At 47.5% G+C, this 23649-nt stretch overlaps 1 protein-coding gene across 1 annotated transcript; it reads left to right on the forward strand.

The window, feature by feature from the left end:
* The first annotated feature begins 8535 nt into the window (after positions 1-8535).
* Positions 8536-16378, forward strand: EDN1 (endothelin 1). The gene is made up of 5 exons (XM_077353216.1): positions 8536-8966; positions 10314-10467; positions 11794-11952; positions 13033-13140; positions 14617-16378. The coding sequence occupies exons 1-5, from the start codon at positions 8903-8905 to the stop codon at positions 14756-14758; spliced, it is 627 nt and encodes a 208-aa protein (XP_077209331.1). The 5' UTR covers positions 8536-8902; the 3' UTR covers positions 14759-16378.
* The last annotated feature ends 7271 nt before the right edge of the window (positions 16379-23649 follow it).

The following is a 23649-nucleotide window of genomic DNA, read 5'->3' on the forward strand; positions in this document are numbered from 1 at the left end:
TTCTGATGCACTTGAGAAGTAGGTTATCCTATTCCACACTGGAAAATGCTGATCGCCACTTTGGGGTCAGGAGGCAAATTTCCTCCAGACCAGACTGGCCAAGGATTTGGGTGTTTTTGCAGTGGGGAACATAATCTGGGCATGGAATTGGGGTCACTGTGGTGAGCAGGTAGTGCTGAATTTCCTGCATTCTGCAAGGGTTGGACTAGATGATCCTAGAGGTCCCTTTCAACTCTACGATCCTGTTATTCTAAGCACCCGTTGCTTTTTGTTCAAGGACAATGATCTCATCTGAAAGGAATTGTGCTCAGATTGATAGAGGAATTGGGCACTGGGACAGGAGTTTGATTTTTAAAATCATTACAATGTTTATGGTCATCTTTTTGAAATCCAAACAGGCTGCAAGCCAATTCTGGGAATTTTCACCAAAGGCAACCAGCACCTGCCACTCTGTCTCCCTATATGCAACACTGGAATCTCAAGCGGAACGTTTATGACTATAAACTCATTTGAAGGCCATGGAAAGAAACGGCAAGTGTGGATGCTTTAAGTCGTCCACCTCTGCATAGTTCTGGCAGTTGTGAGTTGATTTCTGACCAACAGGCAGCCGCAAACTTGTTTCACAGCCATTGGGGATGCTTCATGAGAGCTGAACATATCCTCAGCCAGCTAACAGTCTGGCTGTGTCCGATAGAGTAGGGGTAGTCAACCTGTGGTCCTCCAGATGTCCATGGACTACAAATGCTGGCAGGGGCTCATGGGAATTGTAGTCCATGAACATCTGGAGGACCACAGGTTGACTAACCCTGTGATAGAGAATGTTCAATTTCTAGTTCGGTTTGCTGAAAAACCTGCAGTGTCCTTAATCAAGGCTCTTTCCCCCCTTTCTTTAGGATTCTTAGCATCAGTGAGTTAAGGCTCATGGATCCAGATGTTTCAGATAACTGCTGCCCTACTTTTCTTGGATGAAGGACTGGAAAATAATAGAGAGATAGACAGACAGACATGAGAGATGGGGCTTTGGCACAGCTGACTTTCCTGTCTTAGGCATGGATGGAAATGTAGAACGTACCATTTGACTTGTGGGTAAAACCTTCTCAAACACAGGCCCCTGTGGGTCTTCCCCATTAAAAACCCACATCTTCTTAAAAGCAAGCTGCTGTAATTAGCTGTCAAACACTCCAGACGTTTGATGTTCAAGCGCATGCAGTTGTGGCCTGCAACAAAGGACAGGCTGGAGCTGAGGAACTGTCTTCAAAGCTGTGCTAATCCTAGACTTTGACTGAGGCGTCTCACAGGGACAATAGATGTAAAAAGCTTCAGTGCAGGGACTGGTGTGCAAGATTTATCCTTCACAGCCTTCCTCAGAAGGTCTTTTATTTCCGTTAATGTACATGTATTATAAACAAAAGGAGCCTTTCAAAAGTCTATCAAAGAAGAAGTCTATGTCGGCTGTGAATGGTTTTATACGGAAGTAGGCTAGCCCTAGCTAGCCCGATCTCATCAGATCTAAGATACTAAGCAGGGTCAGACGTGGTTCATATTTGGATGGGAGACTACGGAGGTGTGGAGGCAGGCAATGGAAAACCACCTCTGAATGCCTCTTGCCTTGAAATCCCTACGGCAGCCTTTCTCCACATCGAGAAACCCCTGACACATTCTTCAGGCATCGAGAAACCCCAGAAGTGGCGCAGTGGTGCAAACTATGGTTGGGAAGCAGAGGTGTGGACACGCCCACCAGGGACTCCTTCCATTACCACCCCCTCCAGGCCCATCATTGGCCATTTGGGCAGGGAGTCAACATGACCATATATGGTCATCTCACCTGATAAATGTTTAGCAAATATTTTAAAAATATATACAAAAATATTTAGAGACCTTCTGCACATTGAAAAAAAATAGCATTATGCCAGCGAGAAGGCGTAGCACTAAAAATTATTGTGCCTCTGGCCATTCCTCACCTTCTGGCTCTCTCGCATCTGTCTGCCACCTTCTCGCATTTCTTACACTCCGCAAGCACTGCTTGAAATGGTGGAAGAGTTCAATGTACTTTACACGTGACTCTTTTCCGCCTGCCAAGCAAGCCAGGCAGTCAGTCCCCTTTTGTAATGTTTTAAAGGGCCCGCTAATTTTTTTAAAGTAAAACTTTTCCTTTGAAATGCCTATGCATCTTTAAAAAATTAATCTCATTCCTGATTGGGGGGGACTTTAAAGAGGCATGCTTTCTGTGACAACTTTGGGAGGAAATTCTTTTTTTTCTTTGCTTGCATGATTAAACAACTATTCATTGCTCCAGGCAGTTTGTTCTTAAAAAAAAATGTACCCAGGGGAAGGGAGAGGGAGGCAGGTGCGAGGGCGGGACATTGGAGGCAGAGATAGCACTTCTTCACCTCCACACATTTCTTTAGCATGTGGCTTGCTGGTTGCTCTCCTGTAACTCATGTTGGTTGAGGTTTGCTGGATGGACACGGGAGGATGGTGATGTGGTGCAAAATGCCAAAATTATGGCGTCTTCAAAAGGTAAGCATTTCACTATATTTATCAGGTGCAGAATGGCCCTTATTTCCCACCCATTCAGGAAATTCTTCCAGGGCATCAAGAAACCCCAGGGTTTCATGAAACCCTGGTTGAGAAAGATGGCTCTACAGAGTCAGCTGCAACTTGACTCAATCTTTTTGACAAGCTGTGTGAAGAAAACCACAAAACACACACCTGTGTCAAGGGAGGGCAGATTTCAGGGATGGAGGGAAGCAATTTAGAAGATCTGTTTTTGTGGTTGTTGTTCCCCACTTTTTACTACCTGAAGGAATCTCAAAGCAGCTTACAATTGCTTACCCTTCCTCTCCTCTCAACAGACACTCCGTGAGCTGGATGGGACTGAGAGGAGATGTAACTGGCCGAAGGTCACTCATCTGGCTGCATGTGGAGGAGGAGGGTGCAGAGGAGAGCGACCAGAATGATCCGGGGTCTGAGGACCAAGTCCTATGAGGAAAGGCTGAGGGACTTGGGAATGCTCAACCTGGAGAAGAGAAGGCTGAGAAGGGACAAGATGGCTCTCCTTAAGTACTTGAAAGGTTGTCCCTTGGAGGAGAGCTGGGAGCAGGGGGTAAGATCCGCAGTAAATAAAAGGGAGAGATCACATAGTCTGGAGGAGGCCAGAATATAGTAAATTTCTTCCTGGGGGAATTGCTTACTGATATTTCACTCTTTTTGAAAAGATCTACCGTAAGACAAATAGGTTGCTAACATTCATTTAGGCACAAAAAAAAAGACTTCAATGTTGAGCCACAACCTTTACAAGGAGTTTCTCTTCCCGATGCAATCTCAAGGACTGAATAAGCTCTAGTGGTTTGTATGTGACTGATATTTTAGGACCAGGATTCAAACTTTAAGTACAATATCTTATTATTTGATTTTAACTATTCTTACGTAAACTCAGTGTTGGTATTCCATATTACAGTTTTCCCTGATGGAGCCAGTTGGAGAAACACATCGGGGAATTTAACTGAGTAATAAAATATATTTTTACCTGATTTTACCTGCACCGGCAGCCTGGCCCCAGTTGTTTAAATCTCCTTTGTTATATAAACAATCAGGTTCACTCATTCACTACTTCTCCCTTCTTGACTCCCTAAGTGTGGACAGGTTTGCTCACACTTGATCTTTGTATATTTTACAGGGCAACATAACATTTACAGAAGCGAGTTTTCAAACAACATTCAGTGGTCTGTCAAAGTGACATCCAGGTCTGGATGTGTTACTCTGGGACAAAGTATTACTCTGGGACATCTAGAGTCCATTCCGCACCCATAGGATAATGTACTTTCATTGTCCTTTGGCAGCTGGATTTTCCTGTGTGGAACAGGAAAATCTACTTCTAAAGTATATTGAAAGTGCATTATGTATTGTGTGCAGAAGAGGCTTAGGTCTGAATCCCCAGTAATAACACTAACTCGACCCAACTGGCCAAAACATGGGAGATGCATGAAATCGCCTTATACTGAGTCAGACCATCAATCAGCATTGCCTGCTCTGACTGGCAGCAGCTCTCCTCAAGAGGTCTTTCACTTAGTTATTACCTCTGCACACATTGGATAATGCACTTTCAACCAGCTTTTAGCAGCTGGATTTTCCTACCCGAAACAGGAAAATCTGCTTCTAATGTGCACCAAATGAGCACTACCCAATGTGTGCGGAATGTTGGTTGTTTTAGGGAGAGATGCTGAGGATCAGCACCTGGGACACTCTGCATGCAAAGTGGACGCTCTACCCAAGAGCCATGCTGTGCCTTGAAAAAAAAAATCAGAAGGTTTGTGATCAAATAGTTTTCCCTTTAATACAACAAAGTGCTCCAGCAGGGCTCTCTCAACAAGCAGGAAGAATCATTTGCACTCTAAATGCATTCGTGGAACAAAACCTTGGAAATGGTCCCTCTTTTTCAAACATTGGCACAGGAACCGTAATTAAGTGACAGACTTGGCAAGGTTCAGCATACTTCTGGGCAATGCGGAAAGCTGATTAAGCTAGGGAGACACCCTTCCACTTTCGTGCTGCTGCTGTTCTTTATTATTATTGTTATTATTTTTAAAAGATGCTCTTTGTACCTGAGCTCTAAAAATGAAAGGACAGCACAGGACACTTTCGAATCTCACTGATGTGGACAATCTTTTTTGCAATAGGATTGCCACCTGTGGATTGGGAAACACCTGGAGACTTTGGGGGTAGAGTTGGGAGTGGCTGGGGTTTGGGGCAGAGAGGGAGCTCATTATTGTTATTGTTATTGTTATTGTTGGTTTGATTGCCCGCCACTCACGGACAGGCTGACTCGTGGCAGGTTACATACAAAGTTCAGAACATTAATGCAATCCCCAATTAAACCCCCCATTAAAACCCCATAAAATTAGAAAAAAATACAAAAACCATATGGCTGAAATAGTAACACTATATCATTATACTCTTAATAGAGTGTAATGCTATAGAATCCACCCTCCAAAGCAGGCATTTTCTCCAGGGGAACTGATATCTTTAGCCTGGAGATGAGCCGTAAAACCAGGGGCTCCCCAGCTCCCACCTGGAGGCTGGCATCGTTACTCTGTAATCACACAGCTTAGGTAAGATTGTATGGAAGATCAATCTTTATTACAGTCATTGTTGTTAGTTGCGAAGTCGTGTCCGACCCATCGCGACCCCATGGACAATGATCCTCCAGGCCTTCCTGTCCTCTACCATTCCCCGGAGTCCATTTAAGTTTGCACCTACTGCTTCAATGACTCCATCCATCCACCTCATTCTCTGTCGTCCCCTTCTTCTTTTGCCCTCAATCGCTCCCAGCATTAGGCTCTTCTCCAGGGAGTCCTTCCTTCTCATGAGGTGGCCAAAATATTTGAGTTTCATCTTCAGGATCTGGCCTTCTAAAGAGCAGTCAGGGCTGATCTCCTCTAGGACTGACCAGTTTGTTCGCCTTGCAGTCCAAGGGACTCGCAAGAGTCTTCTCCTGCACCAGAGTTCAAAAGCCTCAATTCTTTGACGCTTGGCCTTCCTTATGGTCCAACTTTCACAGCCATACATTGCAACTGGGAAGACCATAGCCTTGACTAGATGCACTTTTGTCGCCAGGGTGATGTCTCTGCTTTTTAGGATGCTGTCTAGATTTGCCACAGCAAATTTCTTTGCTGCAGTCCCCATCTATTACATTCATAGATCAACACAAATCTTCCCAGATTCCATAAGAATAGAATAGAAATTAGACCCAAGCATAAGATAAAATACAGCATTCCAGAGGGAATGCATCTTAACAGTAGATAAAAGAACATCAAAACACTACATTGCACACCTAAACTCAAATCACCAGTAATGGGCAAATTCTAAAATAGCACCTGGACTGAGGAAGCGGCTCCAGGTTGCCCCTGTGTCAGAAGCCGCTGTTCCCCTCTACCCTGTTATATCACCGCAGGGTCGTCTCATATAGTTCCCATAGGAACAGAATCAATTTGTGGCTGCCCGAGGCTTTTCTCGTCCTTCCTGTGGTATATATATGGCTTCCTAGTTAAGAAGGACATTTCACAGCACCCTTCCTCCTACCTAGAAGCTCAGGGGGAAACATATGATTTTATCCCCAACCATTATCCTCAAAACAACCCTGTTAGATAGGTAAGAGACAGAGGGTGACTGGCCTACAATAACCCCCTGCTTAACTTCAGAGACCAGCTGCTAGCATACCTGGAAGAAACTTTGGTCCTCAACCCATTCCAGCTGGGCTTCCAGCTGGGCCACAGGGTGGAGACAGCATTGATCACCCTGACAGATGAACTCCAGAGACACTTGGCCCAGGGTAGGTCAGCATGGCTTGTATTCCTAGCTGTTACGGCAGTGTTCAGTGTGGTAGACCACGAGCTTCTTGCTTGCCACCATGTTGACGTGGATACAGGGGACAGCCCGCCAGTGAGTTACCTCCTTCCTCTGGGGTCGAGGGCAAAGGTTTGCAACTGGGAAGTATCAATCACAACTCTGGCTGCAGGGGGCAGCAGCTAGGTGAGGCAGGACCATTCCCAAGGCAGGCAGACACTGGCTTCTGGGTGTGCTTGTCAGAAAGCTGGAGGCCAGGGCTGCCACCATCCCCGCTCAAGTGAGCTTTGGCCAGATGCATTGTGTGTCTTGGGCCCCCGCAGGGAATGCTGGGTGCAGGGGGGAGGGGTGGCTGGCTGGTAGTGTTGCCAAGGCCCCCCTGGCCGGTAGCAAGGGAAGGACGGTTGCCAGCTTCAGGTTGAGAGACTCAGCTGGAGGTTGGCATCCCCGCTTGCCCTGTGTCCCCAAGCCCCGCCCACCTGCCTGCCCCAGCCGCCAGATAGGCTAGATACGCCACTGCTCATAGCGGCATTGAACTGTATTAAATTTGCATGGCTGCAGACTTTTAAAGTTTTCTAACTTATAATCCATCTCAGTAACAGAATGAGAGCCTAAGAACTGAACTGCGGTGCTGAAGGAAAGCTCTATCTGCTCTCACCCTTTTCCCCTATCAGGGTTGGGCAGGTATCCAAGAAGCTCCCAACAAGGGTGCAAAGGGAGCAAGCGGCTCTCCTGGTTCCTGATATTGCAAATCCAGGAAGGAGTTTAATCGAAGGTAGTCATGAGACTCTGATGTATTCCTATTCAGAACTTTAACTTGCATGCCTGCCAGTCCTGATTTGCCTTCAATCCCTATAGTTTGAAGTTTGAAAAATGTTAGGCATGCATTTTCTCTGAAATAGCGGCATAAATTACGGCCTGTGTCTGCTCGCCAAAGCCTTCTCTTACAACAAAGAGGTAAGTTTTAGTTTTATATAAAACCATCAAAGAATGTTCTCCTGGCAGATGTTCAGATGTCACAAGCCCTAATTCATTGTGCTGAAAGAGACAAGGGTCTCTCAGAGTTGCTCTAACACAGATCCAATCTGGATTTTGTAGTGTTTGTGTGTGTGTGTGTGTGTATTTGTTCAAACAACCATGCCTCTTCTCATGGATCAAGGTGGCTTGCAATGATAGTTAAAAGAAAATTTCCTTTAAAAAATAAAATAAACCCCACCCCTTTATGCTAATGAGAAAAATTCTCACACGGTACGAATTAGATAATTTTTCACACCAGCATCTAGTTTAACTTTTTTAAACAGCTAGACTGCGACTGATTAGGGAGGATCCACTTTTAGATATCATAGTGATCAATCCAAGGTCATCCAGCTGGCTCCATGTGGAGGAGTGGGGAATCAAACTCAGTTCTTCAGGTTGCAGGTCATGGCTCTTACCCACCCCACCCCACCCCACTGGCTTTTAAAGCAATCCTATGCATGCTGACTTGGGAACAGGCCCCACTCAACGTGCAAGATCATCAGACTGGAACCATCAGGAGGATGGAAGAAACGCTCCCCCCTCGCGTTGCCAAACTCCAGGTGCGGCCTGGAGATCGCCCACTATTACAATTGTTCTCCAGGTGACAGAGAGCAGAAAATGGCTGCTTCGGAGGGTGGGCTCTCCTGGCTCTGCACCCTGTGTGGGACACTCCCCTCCCCAACCTCGAATTCATCCACCCCCGGCCCATTCCCCGATCGGACCCCAACCCAGAGCTGGCCGTTGGCATCCGTGCACCCTGGCTGCTCGTGCCCGGAGTCAACACTGGCTTCAGCCAGCCCCCTCCAACCGGAGCCCTCGTGTTTGAGAAACTGCGGCGGGGAGAGGCGCCCCTCGAGCGAAGCTGCTCCCCTTCCAGCCGCCGGGGCTCCCTGGTCCGCGGGTGTATTGGGAAGCTTTTTTACTTTTTAAATAATGAGCAAATGGGTCGCTTAAGCTCGATCCTCGCACTCGGAGTCTCTCGCAGCCCCCCTTCGCCGTCCGCACTTTCCGGTTTCGCTTCGCCCCGGAGGAACACGGATCCGCAGCAGTCCGAGGCGCGGTGGAGTTTCGGCGCGGCCGGGCGCCCCCTGGTGGCCGCGCGCGCGAGAGGCGCCCCGGTCCGTCCCTCGCCTTGGCCGCGCCGGGGTTTTCCTCTCCTTCGCTTTCCTGTCGCGGCTCTTGCCAGACGGCGTCTGCCTCGCTGGAGCTGGCGGCGGTTTCCTTTTCAGCCGCCCTTATCTCAGCCCGCACGTTGCCTTTTTGGTGACTAATCGCACAATAACATTGTCTCCGGATCCAATAAAGCCGGCGCTGTTGACTCCGCGGCCCGCGGGGGGCTCTTATAAAAGGAGCCGGCGGCGCGGCGGCCGAAGCCAGAAGCGCTCGGGCAGCCTCGCGGGAAGCCGACCCCCCCTCCTCGTCCGTCCCCGCCGCTGCCCAGCGGGTTGCCAGGTCCTCCCGTGCTCGCCTGGTCCGGCCGTGCGCCTCGTTCGACAGGGGATCCCGTGCGCCTTGCCTGGAAGGGAAGCGCCTGGCGGGGATGGATTGCGCGCGGCTCCTCGTGCCTCTGCTGCTGGTGCTCTGCCAGGGGGCGCGGCACGCAGGTAAGCCCACCGCCCTAGGACGGGTCGGGTCGGGAGGACTCCTGGCCTGCAGGCAGCGTGCCTCCCCTCCCCTCCAGCCCTCCATCTGCCCGGCGCCCTCCGGAGCCGTGGTTGCGATCCACAAGGCAGTTCGGGGGCTGGGGCTTAAGCCTCGCCTCTTTCCTCGGATGGCTTCCAGAGCTCGCCAGCTCACAGGGGTCGCCCCCCTGGCTAGGATTTTTTTTGGAGGAAGGGGACCATGGCTCACGGAAGGATTCTTGCCTGGACCCCCCAGCCCCCCTAGCCCGGATTGGTCCTGCCACCTGCCTTCTCCCGGAGCGCCCTGGCCCGAGCTGCAGCGAGGCTGGCTTCGCCGCTTCACGGATCGCGCGGCCTTGCTGGTGGTGGCGTCGCGTCCCCCTCGTTGGGCTCCCGGGGGAGGAGGTGGTGGGGCTTGTCGGCCGGAGGGCTCCCTTCGGGGGCCGAGCGCACCTTTGGGGAAGCCTCAGCCCGGCCGAGGGCAGGAAGAGCCCGGTTGCGATCCGACTCCAAAGGCCGGGCTGCGATCCGCGAGCAACTGGGGACGGATTCCGGCCGGCGGCAGCCTCACCTGCCCCGTCCAAGCTTCCCCGGGGGCACAGTGAGTCGCGGCTGCCCGACCAGCCCTGGAGCTCCCTGGGGCGGTCACCTCGTCCCAGCCTGTTTCTCGCCCCCCCATTTTCTGCCAAATTAGGGTTGCCAACCCTAGGTTGGGGGAATCCTGGAGATTTCGGGGATGATGGAGCCTTGAGAAGCAGAGCTGGGGGGGGGGGCTGAGATTCCATAAGGATGTAATAACCCAGAGCCCACCTTCCAAAGGAGCCCTTTTCTGCAGGGAGAGGAGCTGTCATTCCAGGAGATCTCCAGGCCCCACCTAGGGTTGGCAACCCCATGCCAAAGTGTTTTCTTTGGGTATGAAAGATCTGGATCAGAACAGAGGGTCACCACTCCCTGGGGGACATGTAGTTGAATAAAGGCAGAGTCCAGTGACACCTGGAAGACCAACAAAGATTTCTTCAAGGTGTGCATTGTACAAGCTTTTGTGTGCAGGCATCCTTCTGCAGATGATCCCCTTGTGGCAAGGCGCAAAGGAAGGCAGTGTGCCCTCTGCTTTGGAGGAGGATGCCTCCTCTCCCCGCCAGGTATGCTGGTGGCGGCAGCTCCAATGAGCATCACACAGAGAGCGCCTCTCCAAAAACCCCATCCTGTCCACGTTGGATGATGTACTTTCAATGCACCTTAGAAGTAGATTTTCCTCTTTTGCACGGGGATATCCAGCTGCAAATACACATTCCTGAAAGCCTGTTCCCACTTCTTTCCCTCCTCCAGCAGCTGCAGAGGCCCAGCTCAGTGCCAGTGAGAAGCTGCCCTCCAGCGCCCCCTGGCTTTTGCGTCGGTCCAAGCGATGCTCCTGCTCCTCTCTGGAAGACAAAGAGTGCGTCTACTTCTGCCACCTGGACATCATCTGGATCAACACCCCCGAGTGAGTGCCCTTTTCTGGCCATGCACGGCTTGTCGTCTGACCTCTTCGTTCTGCCTTCAAGGCAATGTTGGTTGCAAAAATGAATTTGGGGCAGGGTTCACGAGTTTGGTGTAGTGGTTTGGAGTGGTGGCTTCTATTCTGGCGAGCCGGGTTTGATTCCCCGCTTCCCCACGTGCAAAGGCAGGCAATGGCAAATGTGCCTCTCACACCTTGATAAAAGTGCAAGAGTCTGGAAGCATCACTAACAGGGCTGGCCTGTGCAGATTTACTCAAAAGCAAGGCCCGCTGAGTCCAGAGGTGCTTACTCCCAATGAAGCAGAAAGAGTTCACAGTCTTTCCCAAGCAGTTCTGTCTGTAAGGCTGACATTCTGAGCCTGGAAGTAAGCAAGACCCTCTGAATTTGGAGTAAATGTGATTCAAACTGGGTTGCAATCTCTTGTCTTAAATGTACCTTTGTGAATGAAAGTTACTGAAAATCCAGAGAACTTCAAAAGATACCATACTTGGCATTTGGGTGCTCCATGCCTAGCACAGGGATTCCCAACCAGGGTTCCAGGGAAACCTAGGGTTACAGAAGAGCTCCCCAGGGATTACGTGGCCATTCCCAGAAATCTGGATATCTGCTGATGTCACTGAACGTCACTGGAGCCCACTTCCCCTGTTGTTGTAAAGGCCTAGTCTCTTTCTCCGCAGTGGAAACATGCTAAATCAGGGGTAGTCAAACTGCGGCCCTCCAGATGTCCATGGACTACAATTCCCAGGAGCCCCTGCCAGCACTCGCTGGCGAATGCTGGCAGGGGCTCCTGGGAATTGTAGTCCATGGACATCTGGAGGGCCGCAGTTTGACTACCCCTGTGCTAAATTATCGATCAATTAATTGGCTGGCTCCTGCATATTACTTCCACACCCACTTCTCCGAAGGGGCATGTTGCCGCTCCTGGGGTTCCTCGAAGCCTGAAAAATATTTCAGGGGTTCCTCCATGGTCCAAAGGTTGAAAAAGGCTGACCTAACAATTCTAAAGTCAGATTCTTCTGGGTGGTGGGGAACGTTTTACGGCATTCTCTGGGGTCAGTCCAGAAACAAAGCCGAAGCCACTTACAGAGTGAGCGTCACGGCAGCTGGTGAATTGGAGCCCAACAAAAAATCGCTCAGTATATCCTGTTAGCTGCAGAATGTGGCCCTGAAGTCTTTTTGTGGACTTTAAGGGCACCTCGATAAATGCATTATCATGTTGAGATGCTAAGCAAAAGACACTTTGTTCAAAGGAAACATATACTCTCTCTAAATATACTCTGAATCGGGGTGTTCTGTTTTGTCCTGAACAGGCGAGTTGTGCCGTATGGACTAGGGGGCCCGTCCCGGACCAGGCGGTCCCTGGAGGACTTCACTTCTGCAGGCCCGAAAGAGACTCGGGATAGATGTCAGTGTGCCAACTTAAAAGACAAGAAGTGTAGAAACTTCTGCCTGCATGGAAAGCAACAGTGGTAGGTTTTGTTCTATATCCTGTTTTTTCCCCCTTCCTTCTCTCTTTTCATTTGAGCTACATGTAAAAAAGGCTAGAATGTTAGACTATGATGGATGAATTCAGTCAGCATCTTAAATACCACTGGGGGGGCTCTGACCAAACATGGTGCTCCAAACCTTTAGCTGGAGTTTCTTGTGGTGCAAAAAGGATGTATTTTTTTTTAAGTGAGAACCAGTCTGGTGTAATGCTTAAGAGCAGCCTCTAATCTGCACAGCTGGCTTTGATTCCCCTCTACTCCATGTGAAGCCTGCTGGGTGATACTGGGCTAGTCTCTCAGAGCTCTCTCAGCCTCACCTACCTCACACGTTGTCTATTGTGGGAAGGGGAAGGAAAGGTGATTGTATACTCCTTTGCTGGGTGACCTTGGACCAGTCTTTGTTCCCTAAGAGCTCTCTCAGCCTCACCTACCTCACACACTGTCTGTTGCTGGGAGAGGAAAGATTGGCAATTTTAATCCACTTTGAGACTCTTTCAAGTAGTAAAAAATGGGGTACAAACTAGCTATTATTATTATTTATTGTTTAGCAAAAAAAATCACTGTAGTGTAGTAGATAAATATACCACAGAGCTGGGTACAGTTGTCCCCCTCTAGGGAACTCAGGGGGCACCTGTCCACCTAACCCAGGGGGTCCACCTAACCCAGGGGGTCCCAAACCTGTTGAGTCCACAGACACTGGTGGAACGTTGGAGGAAGCTGCTTGTAAACAGGTGCTTCCTACAGACTCACAGCTATCCCTCCTGGGCTCTTCTGAAGCTCTTCCTGCTCCACTAAGATGGAGGACAATCAGGACTGGGCCTGAGGGTGAGGAACAGGTATTTAGGGAAGAAGCACGTGAGCAGCAGGAATCATATTAGTCGGAGCCCTGGTTCCTACTCTAACCTATCTGCTAAGCAATTGTGGGGTGGAATGAATGGGAGAGGAGAAAGATGAGCGGAAGGGTCAGAGAAACATGAAACTGAAGCATCCGTGCCAGGAATAAAGCACCGACTGAAAAATGTCCTCCTCATTGCATCTGGTTTCTTCTTCTTCTTCTTACAGGGCCCAATCTACAATGGAGAAGGTCTGGAAACCCCTCCGTAAAGACAGGGTGTGCAAAAGTCTGATCTGCTCATCCATGCAGCTGGTTCACAGCAAGAAAATGAGAAGGTGGGTTGGAGTTGTTGAAGGGGACATTTAGCCTTTATCTTTCAGGAGTAGCTCGATGGGATCTTCAGTGTGCCACAGTGTTTTCCCTCACTGTTACTCGTGCAGCGCATTATATACTCTGATCTAAGTAGCCCAGGCTAGACGGGTCTTGTCAGATCTCGGAAGCTAAGTGGGGCTGGACCTGGTTGGTTTTAGGATGGGAGACCAGTAGGAAGGCCAGGGAAATGGCAAACCAGCTCTGTGAGTCTCTTGCCTTGAAGTCCTGATGGGGTTGCCATAAATTGGTTACAACTTGACACTGGCTTATGCACACATACGCCAAATGACATTTCCAGCTTCAGTTGCCTCCCGTAAACAAATCCCAAGGCTTGGAGGATATGGATGAGTGTCAGCAGGGAATGGGGAGCAGGGAAATGTCCCCAACTTAATTTCCTTTGGCTTGACTTTGTGACTAGTTGGACTGATATGCTGGCCACACTGTTAATGTTTCAATGGGATTTTCCCACACTCATGACTGGCAGTGAACATAGATATATACATATATATTTAAATTTCCCTGCAGCAAATAGACAACTTACTTGCAAATGGGTCCTCTGGAACCTTGTAATGAGAGATTGGATTCATTTTATTTATTTGTTTTAAACATTTCTGTGAGGTCTTCTCATGCAGTACAGGGTCCCCAAGGCCAAAACATCAGAACATTAAAAACATTTCAAAACATGGCAAGTAATATTCAATGAGAGGACACCCACGACATATTCTTATGTACATGGCATTAAGTAGCTTTTAAACAGGTTATGTAAGTTGTGAAACCCCTTTGTGAGAGAGCCCCCCCCCCCATGCACCTGGAATCTGCAGCATCAATTGATGCAGAAGAGTTTAACTTGGAACCAAAGAGAAATGCATCCAGTGTATCAATAACCCCCTTTCTCTAAAAGAACAGGCTATAAGGCTAGGATGGGTTTCAATTCTCTCCTGGTTTTTACTGCTTTATTTTACCTTCTTAAAAAAATTAAAATAAAAGCTCAACTATTACAAGCATCTAATGTAGAGCTGTGTCACGGTATTGAAAGACAACTGCCTTAATTAAAAAGGGGTAAAAATAATTGTTAATTATTTTTTTGCAGAACTGCATGTTTAATGGCATCTTAACACAACCATGTATTATATTTTTTATTACACTTGTCTCCATACCACAAGAAAAACAACAGAATTCACTACAACATTTGCCTAAAGTGATCCATAATGTATAAGCTTCTGAGTGTCACAGAACCTTTTTTGCTGCATTCGGAAAGCAGCCAAATGATACAGATTAATTTGGATTACAAATGACTTAAAATATTCACGTCACTGAAATATCCAGTGAACGAACCGATTACACACGAATTAGCATACCAGAGGGCACATGTTTGATTTAAATGTGTACATACGCACAGATGATCTCTTAATGTATTTGATGATTTCTTGTTTCTGCAGGTTAGAGGCCATCGGCAACCAGATCAAAGCATCCGTCAGTGCCGCCAAACTGGGGAGCCGGCTGCACAAACAGAAACAGCTGAAGCATAACCGAACATATAAAAAGCAAAATGTTTGGGAAAGCCTCAAGGTGACGTCTTAGTGGAAAGATCACCAGCCCTAATCCTTTGAGACATCACCAATTACTGACTAAACACTGCTGAAGTTCTGTTTTGACTTCTTGACATTCCACTCGGGGAGAAGACCGTCAAGGAATGTTGATCCAAATATTAACTCAAAAGGTAAAGGGAGGGCCTAAAGGAATCTCCCATTTGGACAGAAGTCAAGGGGGACTTGGGACCACTGCTCCGGCCCTTCTGGAATTCCTTTGGACAGGTTTGGCAGAAGAATGTCCCTTTAGCAGACTCGTCTCCCATCTCCTCCTGAAACCGCTGGATTCATTTTGAGCCTGGTATTTGAAGAGAAGGGGAAACTGAGGCAGCGTTGTCGTTTGACTTGGGCAGGCTTCAGATACAGAGAAGTCACAGATATGATGCAAACCGTATTGCGATTGGGAGGTCACGGTTTGAAAGAGGGAAGTTTCTGCTTCACAATTCAGTACATTGTATTACGTGGATCAGGTTGCATCTCATACCTAACAGGTCTACCTCACATGCTGTATGTTGCACTCCGGCCAAAATACCGGTTCAACTAATTTTTGGGGGTGGAGAAGGTGCCTTCAAGTATTGCCTGCAACCTCTGGTTTTTATTTTAATAATTCCGAAAAGCCTTTTGCTAATCAGTTAGTTCCTTTTGACTATTCGTGGCTACAGATCACAATTGCCTATACTCCAAATGCTGAAATTGGACTGCCATTGTTGGCCCTGTTCCAAATAGAACAATTTCTTGGAAGGGCTTCCCACAGTTGTGCCATGGATGTCACTTTCAGACACGTGTGTGGATGTCGGGAGGGTGGAAATGTCCACTTGAATACAACAGGGCTGCCAGCCTCCAGGTGGTGGGTGGAGTCTAACTGGGATTACAACTGACCTCCTGATGACAGAGATCAGTTCCCCTGGAGCACATGGCCACTTCGGAACGTGGACTCCAGGGTATTATATCTTATTGAGGTCCTTCCCCTCTCCAAATTCTGCCCTCCTTAAGCTCTACCCCACCCCCCAACCAATAATCTCCAGGTATTTTCCAACCCGGAATGGGCAACCCTAGAACCCATCTCAGTATTTCTCAAGATGTTTCAGGTTTAATAGTACAAGAAGACCTATGGCAGCGGTGGCCAAACTGTGGCTCTTCAGATGTCCATGAACTACAATTCCCATGAGCCCCTGCCAGTACCACGGTCAAAGTCACAGTTTGGCCACCCCTGACCTAGAGCCATTTTGAGTGTTACGTACAGACTTAGCCACTATTTCCATGAGAAAGCATGTTACACGGTCTGATCCTTAAGCAAAAGGGGTGCAGGGAAGGTTTTTTTCTGTTCCTCTGTAGGACAAAGCCAACAGGTGGTTTTCACAATGAGATAACTGACTGTCTGACACCAGCACTGGCTTTATCTGTGTATGGTGTGCTTTTTTTTACCCATGTGTGTTTATTTTTTTATCTATATTTATATTTGCAGAACTATCATTATATTTACTATGTTGAATGCCCATTGAAACAGGCCATATTGGTCGTTGCAGTATGTCTTACGTATTTCTGTATGAAATTGGGGGAATGACTTATGCCTGTTAAGGTAAAACGTATTAGAAATAAATATTCGAAACTACGGGATTGGTCTCTTGATAGTCTTTTCATTGCTGGCAATGGAGTGAGCCAAAGAGGGTTATCCTTGCGAGGGAGGGAAACCATTGCGTACTGAGTGGCACCTTTGTTCTCATTTTCTTCCAATGCCCAAACTTTTGCAATGATGTTTAATCATCTCCCAAGAGAGGCTGCTTACAAGCAAATGCACTATGCGTTGCATTGTTGCTACTGACATGACATTTGGTAGACGTGTAGACAAAGGTCAGATCGAAACTAAATTTTCTGCTAAGGAATGGGATAATTTCCACCAGTTCCCTTTTTCTCCTGCAGACTCCTGATATGCCTCTCATGCTGTTTTTGAGAATTCCTTCCCCCCCACACACCCCGTGAGCAGCATTTTGGGGAGAACAGTGGACTGCATGGGCAAGAGGGAGGCAGGGACATTCTGTTCCACTGACAAAATTGGCTTGCACAAGTGGGAAATTTAATCTGGAAAGGTGGACATTTGGACACCAGTATGTCTCATCCTCAACATGGCCCCATTGGTGGATACTGAAATCCAGAGACTAGAGCCACAAACAGACCAAAGAGATCTTTCTAAAAACCTAAGGAAAGCTCCAGGTTTGCAGAAAAATCTGACATATAAAATACACACACAAAAAAGCTACAGTGGGGGTGGGGGTGGGGTGGGGATGGGGTTAAATCATGCTAAAATACTAGAAGAAAATGCCCTCAGGATTGTCAGCTGCTTCCAGCCTTGGTTTTTGTCAGGGAAAGGCAGAGGGAGAGGGGAAGTCCTATTCCAGGGCTGCTTTGGCTTTTGGAGGAGGGTTTATGGATCCAGGCCAGGCAGCGAACACCAGACTACTTTCTTCTACTTGCCTGACTCCCAAGGTGTGGCTACTTGCTCCTGCATAATGGCAGCCACCCCAAGAAAGCCTGTGTGGTTAGGGCCTGGGAGACCTTGGTTCAAGTCGCACCCTACTATGGAAGCTTACTGGATGACCCTGGACCATCACTCACAGCCAAACCTACCCTACAAGGGTTTTGAGAGATAAGCAGCTTTGGATCCTCACAGTGAAGGTGGGAAATCAATAAAATAAACAATAACTATTATTATGGATGCCTTGGAAGGTGGAATCTTGAGGTTTCCAGTTCCCTTGTCAGGGCTTAGGGATCCCCCAGTTTGGTACCTTCTGGAGTTTTCAGAATCTGGGGGAAATCCCACCCCACCCAAAAGGCAAGAAGACTGAAAAAAAAAACATTTCTACATCACCGGGAAGTGATATCGGGATGGCAGAGATATTGGGGGTGGGGACACTCTTGTTTGGGGGCAAAATTCTCTGGGTAGAAGCTCATTCTACAATGGAGTTTTTGTCCCAAAGCCAGTGTTCCCCCCCCCTCCACATGACATTGCTTCCTGGCGATATCAGCATGTCACGTTAACATGCGGCGTTCCTCCTCCCTCTTGGAATGTCCAAAATCCCCGCCCCCCACCGGCAGCTTTGAGGGACCTGGCAATCCTAGCAAAGCTTCAGTTTACCATGAAGCATTTGAAGGTAGTGCTTTCCAGGAATTTAAGCAGGGCGAGGAAAGGTCAATGAGCAGGAACAGGAGTGACTGGAGCCAAGAGGAAGGCCTGGCGGCAAGCAAACGTAGGATAATGACTAGATGAAGAATAGGCTTGCCGGGACTAAGCAGGCTCCTAGTCCCTTTATCAGATCTGCCAAACAGGCAGTTTAATGTGGTGTGGCATCCCAGTGAAGTAATGGCAGGAGAAGCTGCACCTGGTGACATCTTCCTTCCTGAGCCCATATCTCTTTGGCTTCTTTGCCTGAAAAGGACAAATGCTCTTTCAGGATTCAAACCTGATGCTTACCTTGAAGCCCAAGAATAGGCTCAGATTTAGTTAGAGTACAAGTGAGCACCTGCAAGGGCTTGTGGGAGGTATCTCAGTTCCCCTTCTTCTGGTATTTCCTCTTTCCCCTTCCTAAAGCCCCCACACACTTCCCTTTTCCTGCTTCCTTCTCTCATTCTTGGGTTGCCAACCTCTAGGTGAGGGAGGCACTGGAGATCTCTGAGAATCACAAGGTTTGAAGTGACCTCAGCAGGCTACAATGCCATAAAATCCACCCTCCAAAGTAGCCATTTTTTCTAGGGGAGAGCAGTTGCAATTCCCAAGTCCTCACCTGGAAGTTAGCAACCCCAGTTCCCCTGAAGGAGATGATTGTTTGGAAGACTGAGGGAGTCTGTGGCATTATACCCTTCTGAGGTCCCTCCCCTCCCCAAACCCCACCTTCTCCAGGCTCTCTCCCAAAATTTCAAGGCATTTCCTAACTTTTTTCCTTCCTCTTGGCAATTCCTGCCTCATTCACTCCTTCCCAGCCATTCACCAACTTCACTTTTGTCTGCGCCCCATCTTCACCTATATTTGTTCTTTATTTACATCATTTATACTCCACTTTTTCCACTGTGGAGACCAAAGCAGCTAACATTATTCTCTTTTCTACCTTCTTATCCACATAACAGTCCTTAGGCTGAAAGTTATGTGATGGGTCCAAAACTACCCAGTGAACTTCCACAGCAAGATGGGGATATGAACTTGGGTCTCACAGACCCTATTCTAAAGCTCTAACCAATACACTGACTTTTCATTGGGTGGCTGCTGTTGAACAGTAACAAGCAGCCATAGCTAGACCTTTTCCACACTGAGAACTCACCTAGCTGTCATTTTGCCATGACTCCTGTTTTTTATGTGGAACACATCTTCTGGTGTGCCACCTGGGATGGAAATGAGTACGGATGTGACGTCCATAGTCCCGCCCCAGGAAGTGCACCACAAGAGGTGGGGGCAGCCACAGCATCAGTGTAGGAAGAACCTGGGTTGGCGCTGCCACCATTGGAGGAGGCTGGGGTAGCCATGGTGGTGGTACAAGCGGAGGGCAAACCAGGGAGGAGGTCAAGGAAGCCAGAGGTAAGGGGGGAGAGGGCAGGGAGGAGTGGGGAGGAAGGGTTTTTTGTGTTTGTATGTTTGTGTGTGTATGTGTCAGAGAGAGAGGGAGGGGAGAGGGACATGGGAGGAGGCCATGGAAGCCAGAGGTAAGGGGGGAGAGAGTGGGAGGAGGGAGTTTGTGTCTGCATGTATCTGAGTGAGAAGGAGGGGGCCAGGAACAAGGAGTCACGGAGCAGGTATGTATTCCACATACCCTGTGAGATTATGACTTTTTGGGTGTGGGATCACTCCTCAGACCATTTCTGATTTCCACATTTGAGCTTTCTTCCCCTTGTTGTCCAGGCTGCAATTTGCCATTTGCGTTCCACATTGGGGTTGGAAGCCATAATACTTTCATTCGGGTTTTCATGGCACCCACCATTTTGAGTGTATGGGCACGCCTCTTCCCTTGTCACCATCCTAGTTGAGTCATTCACACTGGCTAATATCAAGTCACCCAGAGATAGTTTCCAGATCTGTGGTTGTCAATCTTCACGGGCAACCTGGAAACATTTCATAATTATAACTGGACTTGAGACAACAGAGATCTTTCTCCCTCAAGATTTTTTAATATAGATTTAACACTTTTCTGTAAGCCTGGCAAGATCCGGCTTGCCCTTTCACAGCTCCAATCACTGGATTTAAATATCCGCAGATACTTGGTGGCTGATCTATAAGATTCAGAATAGTGTTTAAATCAAAAGAATAAATCAAAATGGTGGTGTTGGAGTTAGGTTGTTCAGATGGGCTTAATTTTTTTAGGCACAAATTCTTCTGTCGTATTGTGAGTGGCATGCTAACATGACACATATGTTCTTCTAGCTATTTTGTTTATAGATGGCTCAGTCAGCTTTTTCCCAAACTGGATTTAAGTTTAGTGTCTCAGCACTCTGTTTGTGTATTTACAAGTGTAGTGAATAAGTGTCTCTGGAATGATATCTCGTGTTTAGTTTTCCTGAGGTCAGATAAGTTGCCATTGTGCATATATAAAACCCAAATTAGCTCCCGGTTTGACATCATCGTGACTCGATCGATAATTTTCTCAAGTGGTTTATCTGCTGTTTGACTTTGGAACTGATATCGTGGCCGAATTTAGCCTTCGCTTCCTTCGTGGCTGGAAGAAGGTTTATAAAATAATGCAACCCACATATTTTCCAATGATGAAAAACCTGAGTCATATTTCTGGAAATGCCAAGGTTTATTTCCGTTATTGTTCTTATGATCTGGTTTTTAGAAAATCAGCTTTAATTTTTTTTTAGAAAGATGGCAACTTAAAACCGATTGATATTGCATAGTTAGCAAGTTTGGGATTTATTAGGATGGGAAACTCTAATTTGTTTAGTTGGCAGATCAATCAACATAGTTGATTAAGGCAGCCTTTCTCAACTTTTTTAGTACTGAGAAACTCCTGAAACACTCTTCAGGCTTTGAGAAACTCCAGAAGTGGCCTGATCCTGCAGAATATGGTTGGGAAGCACAGCTGTGCACTGACCCACCTGGGGCCTCTCCCCATCCCACCAGGCTCATCATTGGCCATTTATTATCCAATAAATGTTCAACAAATATTAAAAACTAATTAACTCCCACCCATTTGGAAAATCCTTCCAGGGCTGTCAAGAACGGGATAGTGGCAACTTACACAAAAAGTTAGATTTGGTGGGGGTAGCTCAAATTAGACAAAATGGTGCTGCAAGTTGATCAGGAGTTTTTGCCACATGACGATGATTGACAAGTGACAAAAATGGTGGGAAGTTTTCATTTCCTGTTCCTTGGCTATTGCATGTGGACACATCTCTGGGGGGGGGGGAAGCAGGGAGGGAAGTGGGCCAAGGCTCCCCCATGCAGACATGGGAAAAGATCGGGAGAGCCATCTTGAGGCAAAAAAGCAGGAGATAGTGCACCATGATGGCTGGGCAAGTCCTCTGTGTGGGGACAGTCATGGCCAGTTCTGCAGTGTTAATTTGTAGAGCTGCTTAGTTATCAGATGTGTAAGTACAACTTGTTTGTCAGGGTGTGAGAAATTTTGTAGGCTTTTGGAGGGGTGTAAGGCATCTTGAGCTAGTCTGCGCTATTGTTTCATTTCTGGGATTTTGTTGTTTTCAAATTGTGGGTTGTGTGAGGTTAGAGATTGGACAGCCCTTTCTCTCAGGAAAGGGAGTTATACCAAAACAAACATGACTGGTAAGGCCTAAACTCAATGTTGCAACATAACTATATTGTAAACTTAATCTAGTGTTTCTCAACTTTTTTACCATTGAGAAACCCCTGAAACATTCTTTAGGCTTTGAGAATAATGCAGAATATGGTTGGATAGCATAGCTGTGTGCACACCCACCCAGGGCCCCTCCTCTTCCGAACCCCCCAGGCCCACATTGGCCATTTTGGGAGGGGGTGGTGGATCAATATGACCATATATGGTCATATCACCTGATAAATGCTTAATAAATTTGAAAAATATATAAAGAATTAATTAACTCCCATCCATTCAGGAAACCCTTCCAGGTCCATCAAGAAACCCCCGGATTTTATGGAACTCAGGTTGAGAAAGCCTGACGTAACCTGACAGCTTCTATCCCCTTTCCAAAATACTGTCAAAAGGAGGCAGGGGAAAAAGTGGGGAGGGAGGATAGTTTGCAGTTCTTCCCTCCAGGCTAGGGTTGGTATTCTGGCAATGCTCTGGTATTTAGGGGGAAACTCTATGGTAAATTTGGCATCTATCATAGAGTTTCTGCTCAGATACCAGAGTATTGCCCCAATATCACTGACATGTTGAAATCACTTCTGGTTCACTTCAGAAGTATATGGACACATTGCTGCCACATCAACTGTACCTCGCTCTTTTTCTGGGTAAGTCTCCCCTTCCAGCTAGTTGATTTGTGGCAAGGAGGTGAGGGCTAGTGGTGAGGGGTCCCTCCCTCTACAATGTGTGGGGAGGTCTTCCAGGCTTACTTCTGGCCCACTTGCTTCTGAAATGCCCCCAACCATCCCACTTACTAAAGCATATAAAACTTTATTCGTGTGAGATATTACCACACAAGCACCTGTGTTGACATTTCAGGTTTTGATATCTCAGTGTTTGGATTCCTTACTCTCTCTTAGTGATTTTTTTTAAACATTGCCTTCATTTATATTGGAATTGTTTTTTTTATGGGAGCTCTGTTACAGGCAGATTTGGTTGTAATGAACCCGTCATCCGTGACTGCATTTCAGTGCAGCGTAGCGGTTTCAACAATGAGCGAGTGCAATTTTTAAAATAAAAAGTGTATCTAAATTGGTTGGTAGGATAACCCAAATATTCATGAAGTAGTTTTTCTGTTGATGCATGGCTGAGGTATGATCCACCTGTATGTTGTTTGGTATGTAGGACTGGGCTCTCTGGGCTGAGGAATACCTGGGGATTTTGGGGTGGAGTAAGGGGAGGAGCCTCTTGTGGCACAGAGTGGTAAGGCAGCAGACATGCAGTCTGAAAGCTCTGCCCATGAGGCTGGGAGTTCGATCCCAGCAGCCAGCTCAAGGTTGACTCAGCCTTCCATCCTTCCGAGATCGGTAAAATGAGTACCCAGCTTGCTGGGGGGTAAACGGTAATGACTGGGGAAGGCACTGGCAACCCACCCCGTATTGAGTCTGCCATGAAAATGCTAGAGGGCGTCACCCCAAGGGGATACTTGCACAGGGGATACCTTTACCTTTACCTTTACCTTTACCTTTACCTTTACCTTTACCTTTACCTTTACCTTTACCTTTACCTTTACCTTTACCTTTACCTTTATGGGAGCCAGATCCCCTTGGCCACTGGTGGGGAGTGAAGGGAGTTACGGTTGCCAGATCCAGATTGCAAAACTCCTGGAGATTACGGATGCAGTATGGGGAGGAAACTTATCAGCCTTAATGAAAATCCACTGGGGGACAAACAACTTGCCACGCAAGATTTCTATCCCTCTAATGCAGCCTTTCTCAACTCCAGAAGTGGCATGATGGTTCAGAATATGGTTGGGAAGCCCACCCAGGGCCCCTCCCCTTCCCAGCCTTTCCAGGCCCATCATTGGCCATTGGGGGCAGGGGCAGGTCAACATGACCATATATGGTCATATCACCCGATAAATGTTTAACACATTTTAAAAATATATTAAAACATTAATTAACTCCCACCCAATTGGGAAACCCTTCCAGGGCCGTCAAGAAACCCCGGGGTGACTGAGCCGGATCTGGCACAAACTTCTCTGCTATTTCCAGGTTTGAACAGAAAAGACCCTTCTTATCTTTTAGCATCTCTGGGCGGGAAGATAGACAGTTCACAAACT

The sequence above is a fragment of the Paroedura picta genome, chromosome 9 (genome assembly GCF_049243985.1).
Source record: "Paroedura picta isolate Pp20150507F chromosome 9, Ppicta_v3.0, whole genome shotgun sequence".
Lineage (NCBI taxonomy): Eukaryota > Metazoa > Chordata > Lepidosauria > Squamata > Gekkonidae > Paroedura > Paroedura picta.

What these genes read in the sequence shown, in the direction of transcription:
- EDN1 (XM_077353216.1), top strand. Translation starts at nt 8,903, where the DNA reads ATGGATTGCGCGCGGCTCCTCGTGCCTCTGCTGCTGGTGCTCTGCCAG. An exon ending in CCAGGGGGCGCGGCACGCAG is followed by an intron (nt 8,967 to 10,313) that starts GTAAGCCCACCG and finishes TCCCTCCTCCAG; the next exon opens with CAGCTGCAGAGGCCCAGCTC. An exon ending in CACAGCAAGAAAATGAGAAG is followed by an intron (nt 13,141 to 14,616) that starts GTGGGTTGGAGT and finishes TTGTTTCTGCAG; the next exon opens with GTTAGAGGCCATCGGCAACC.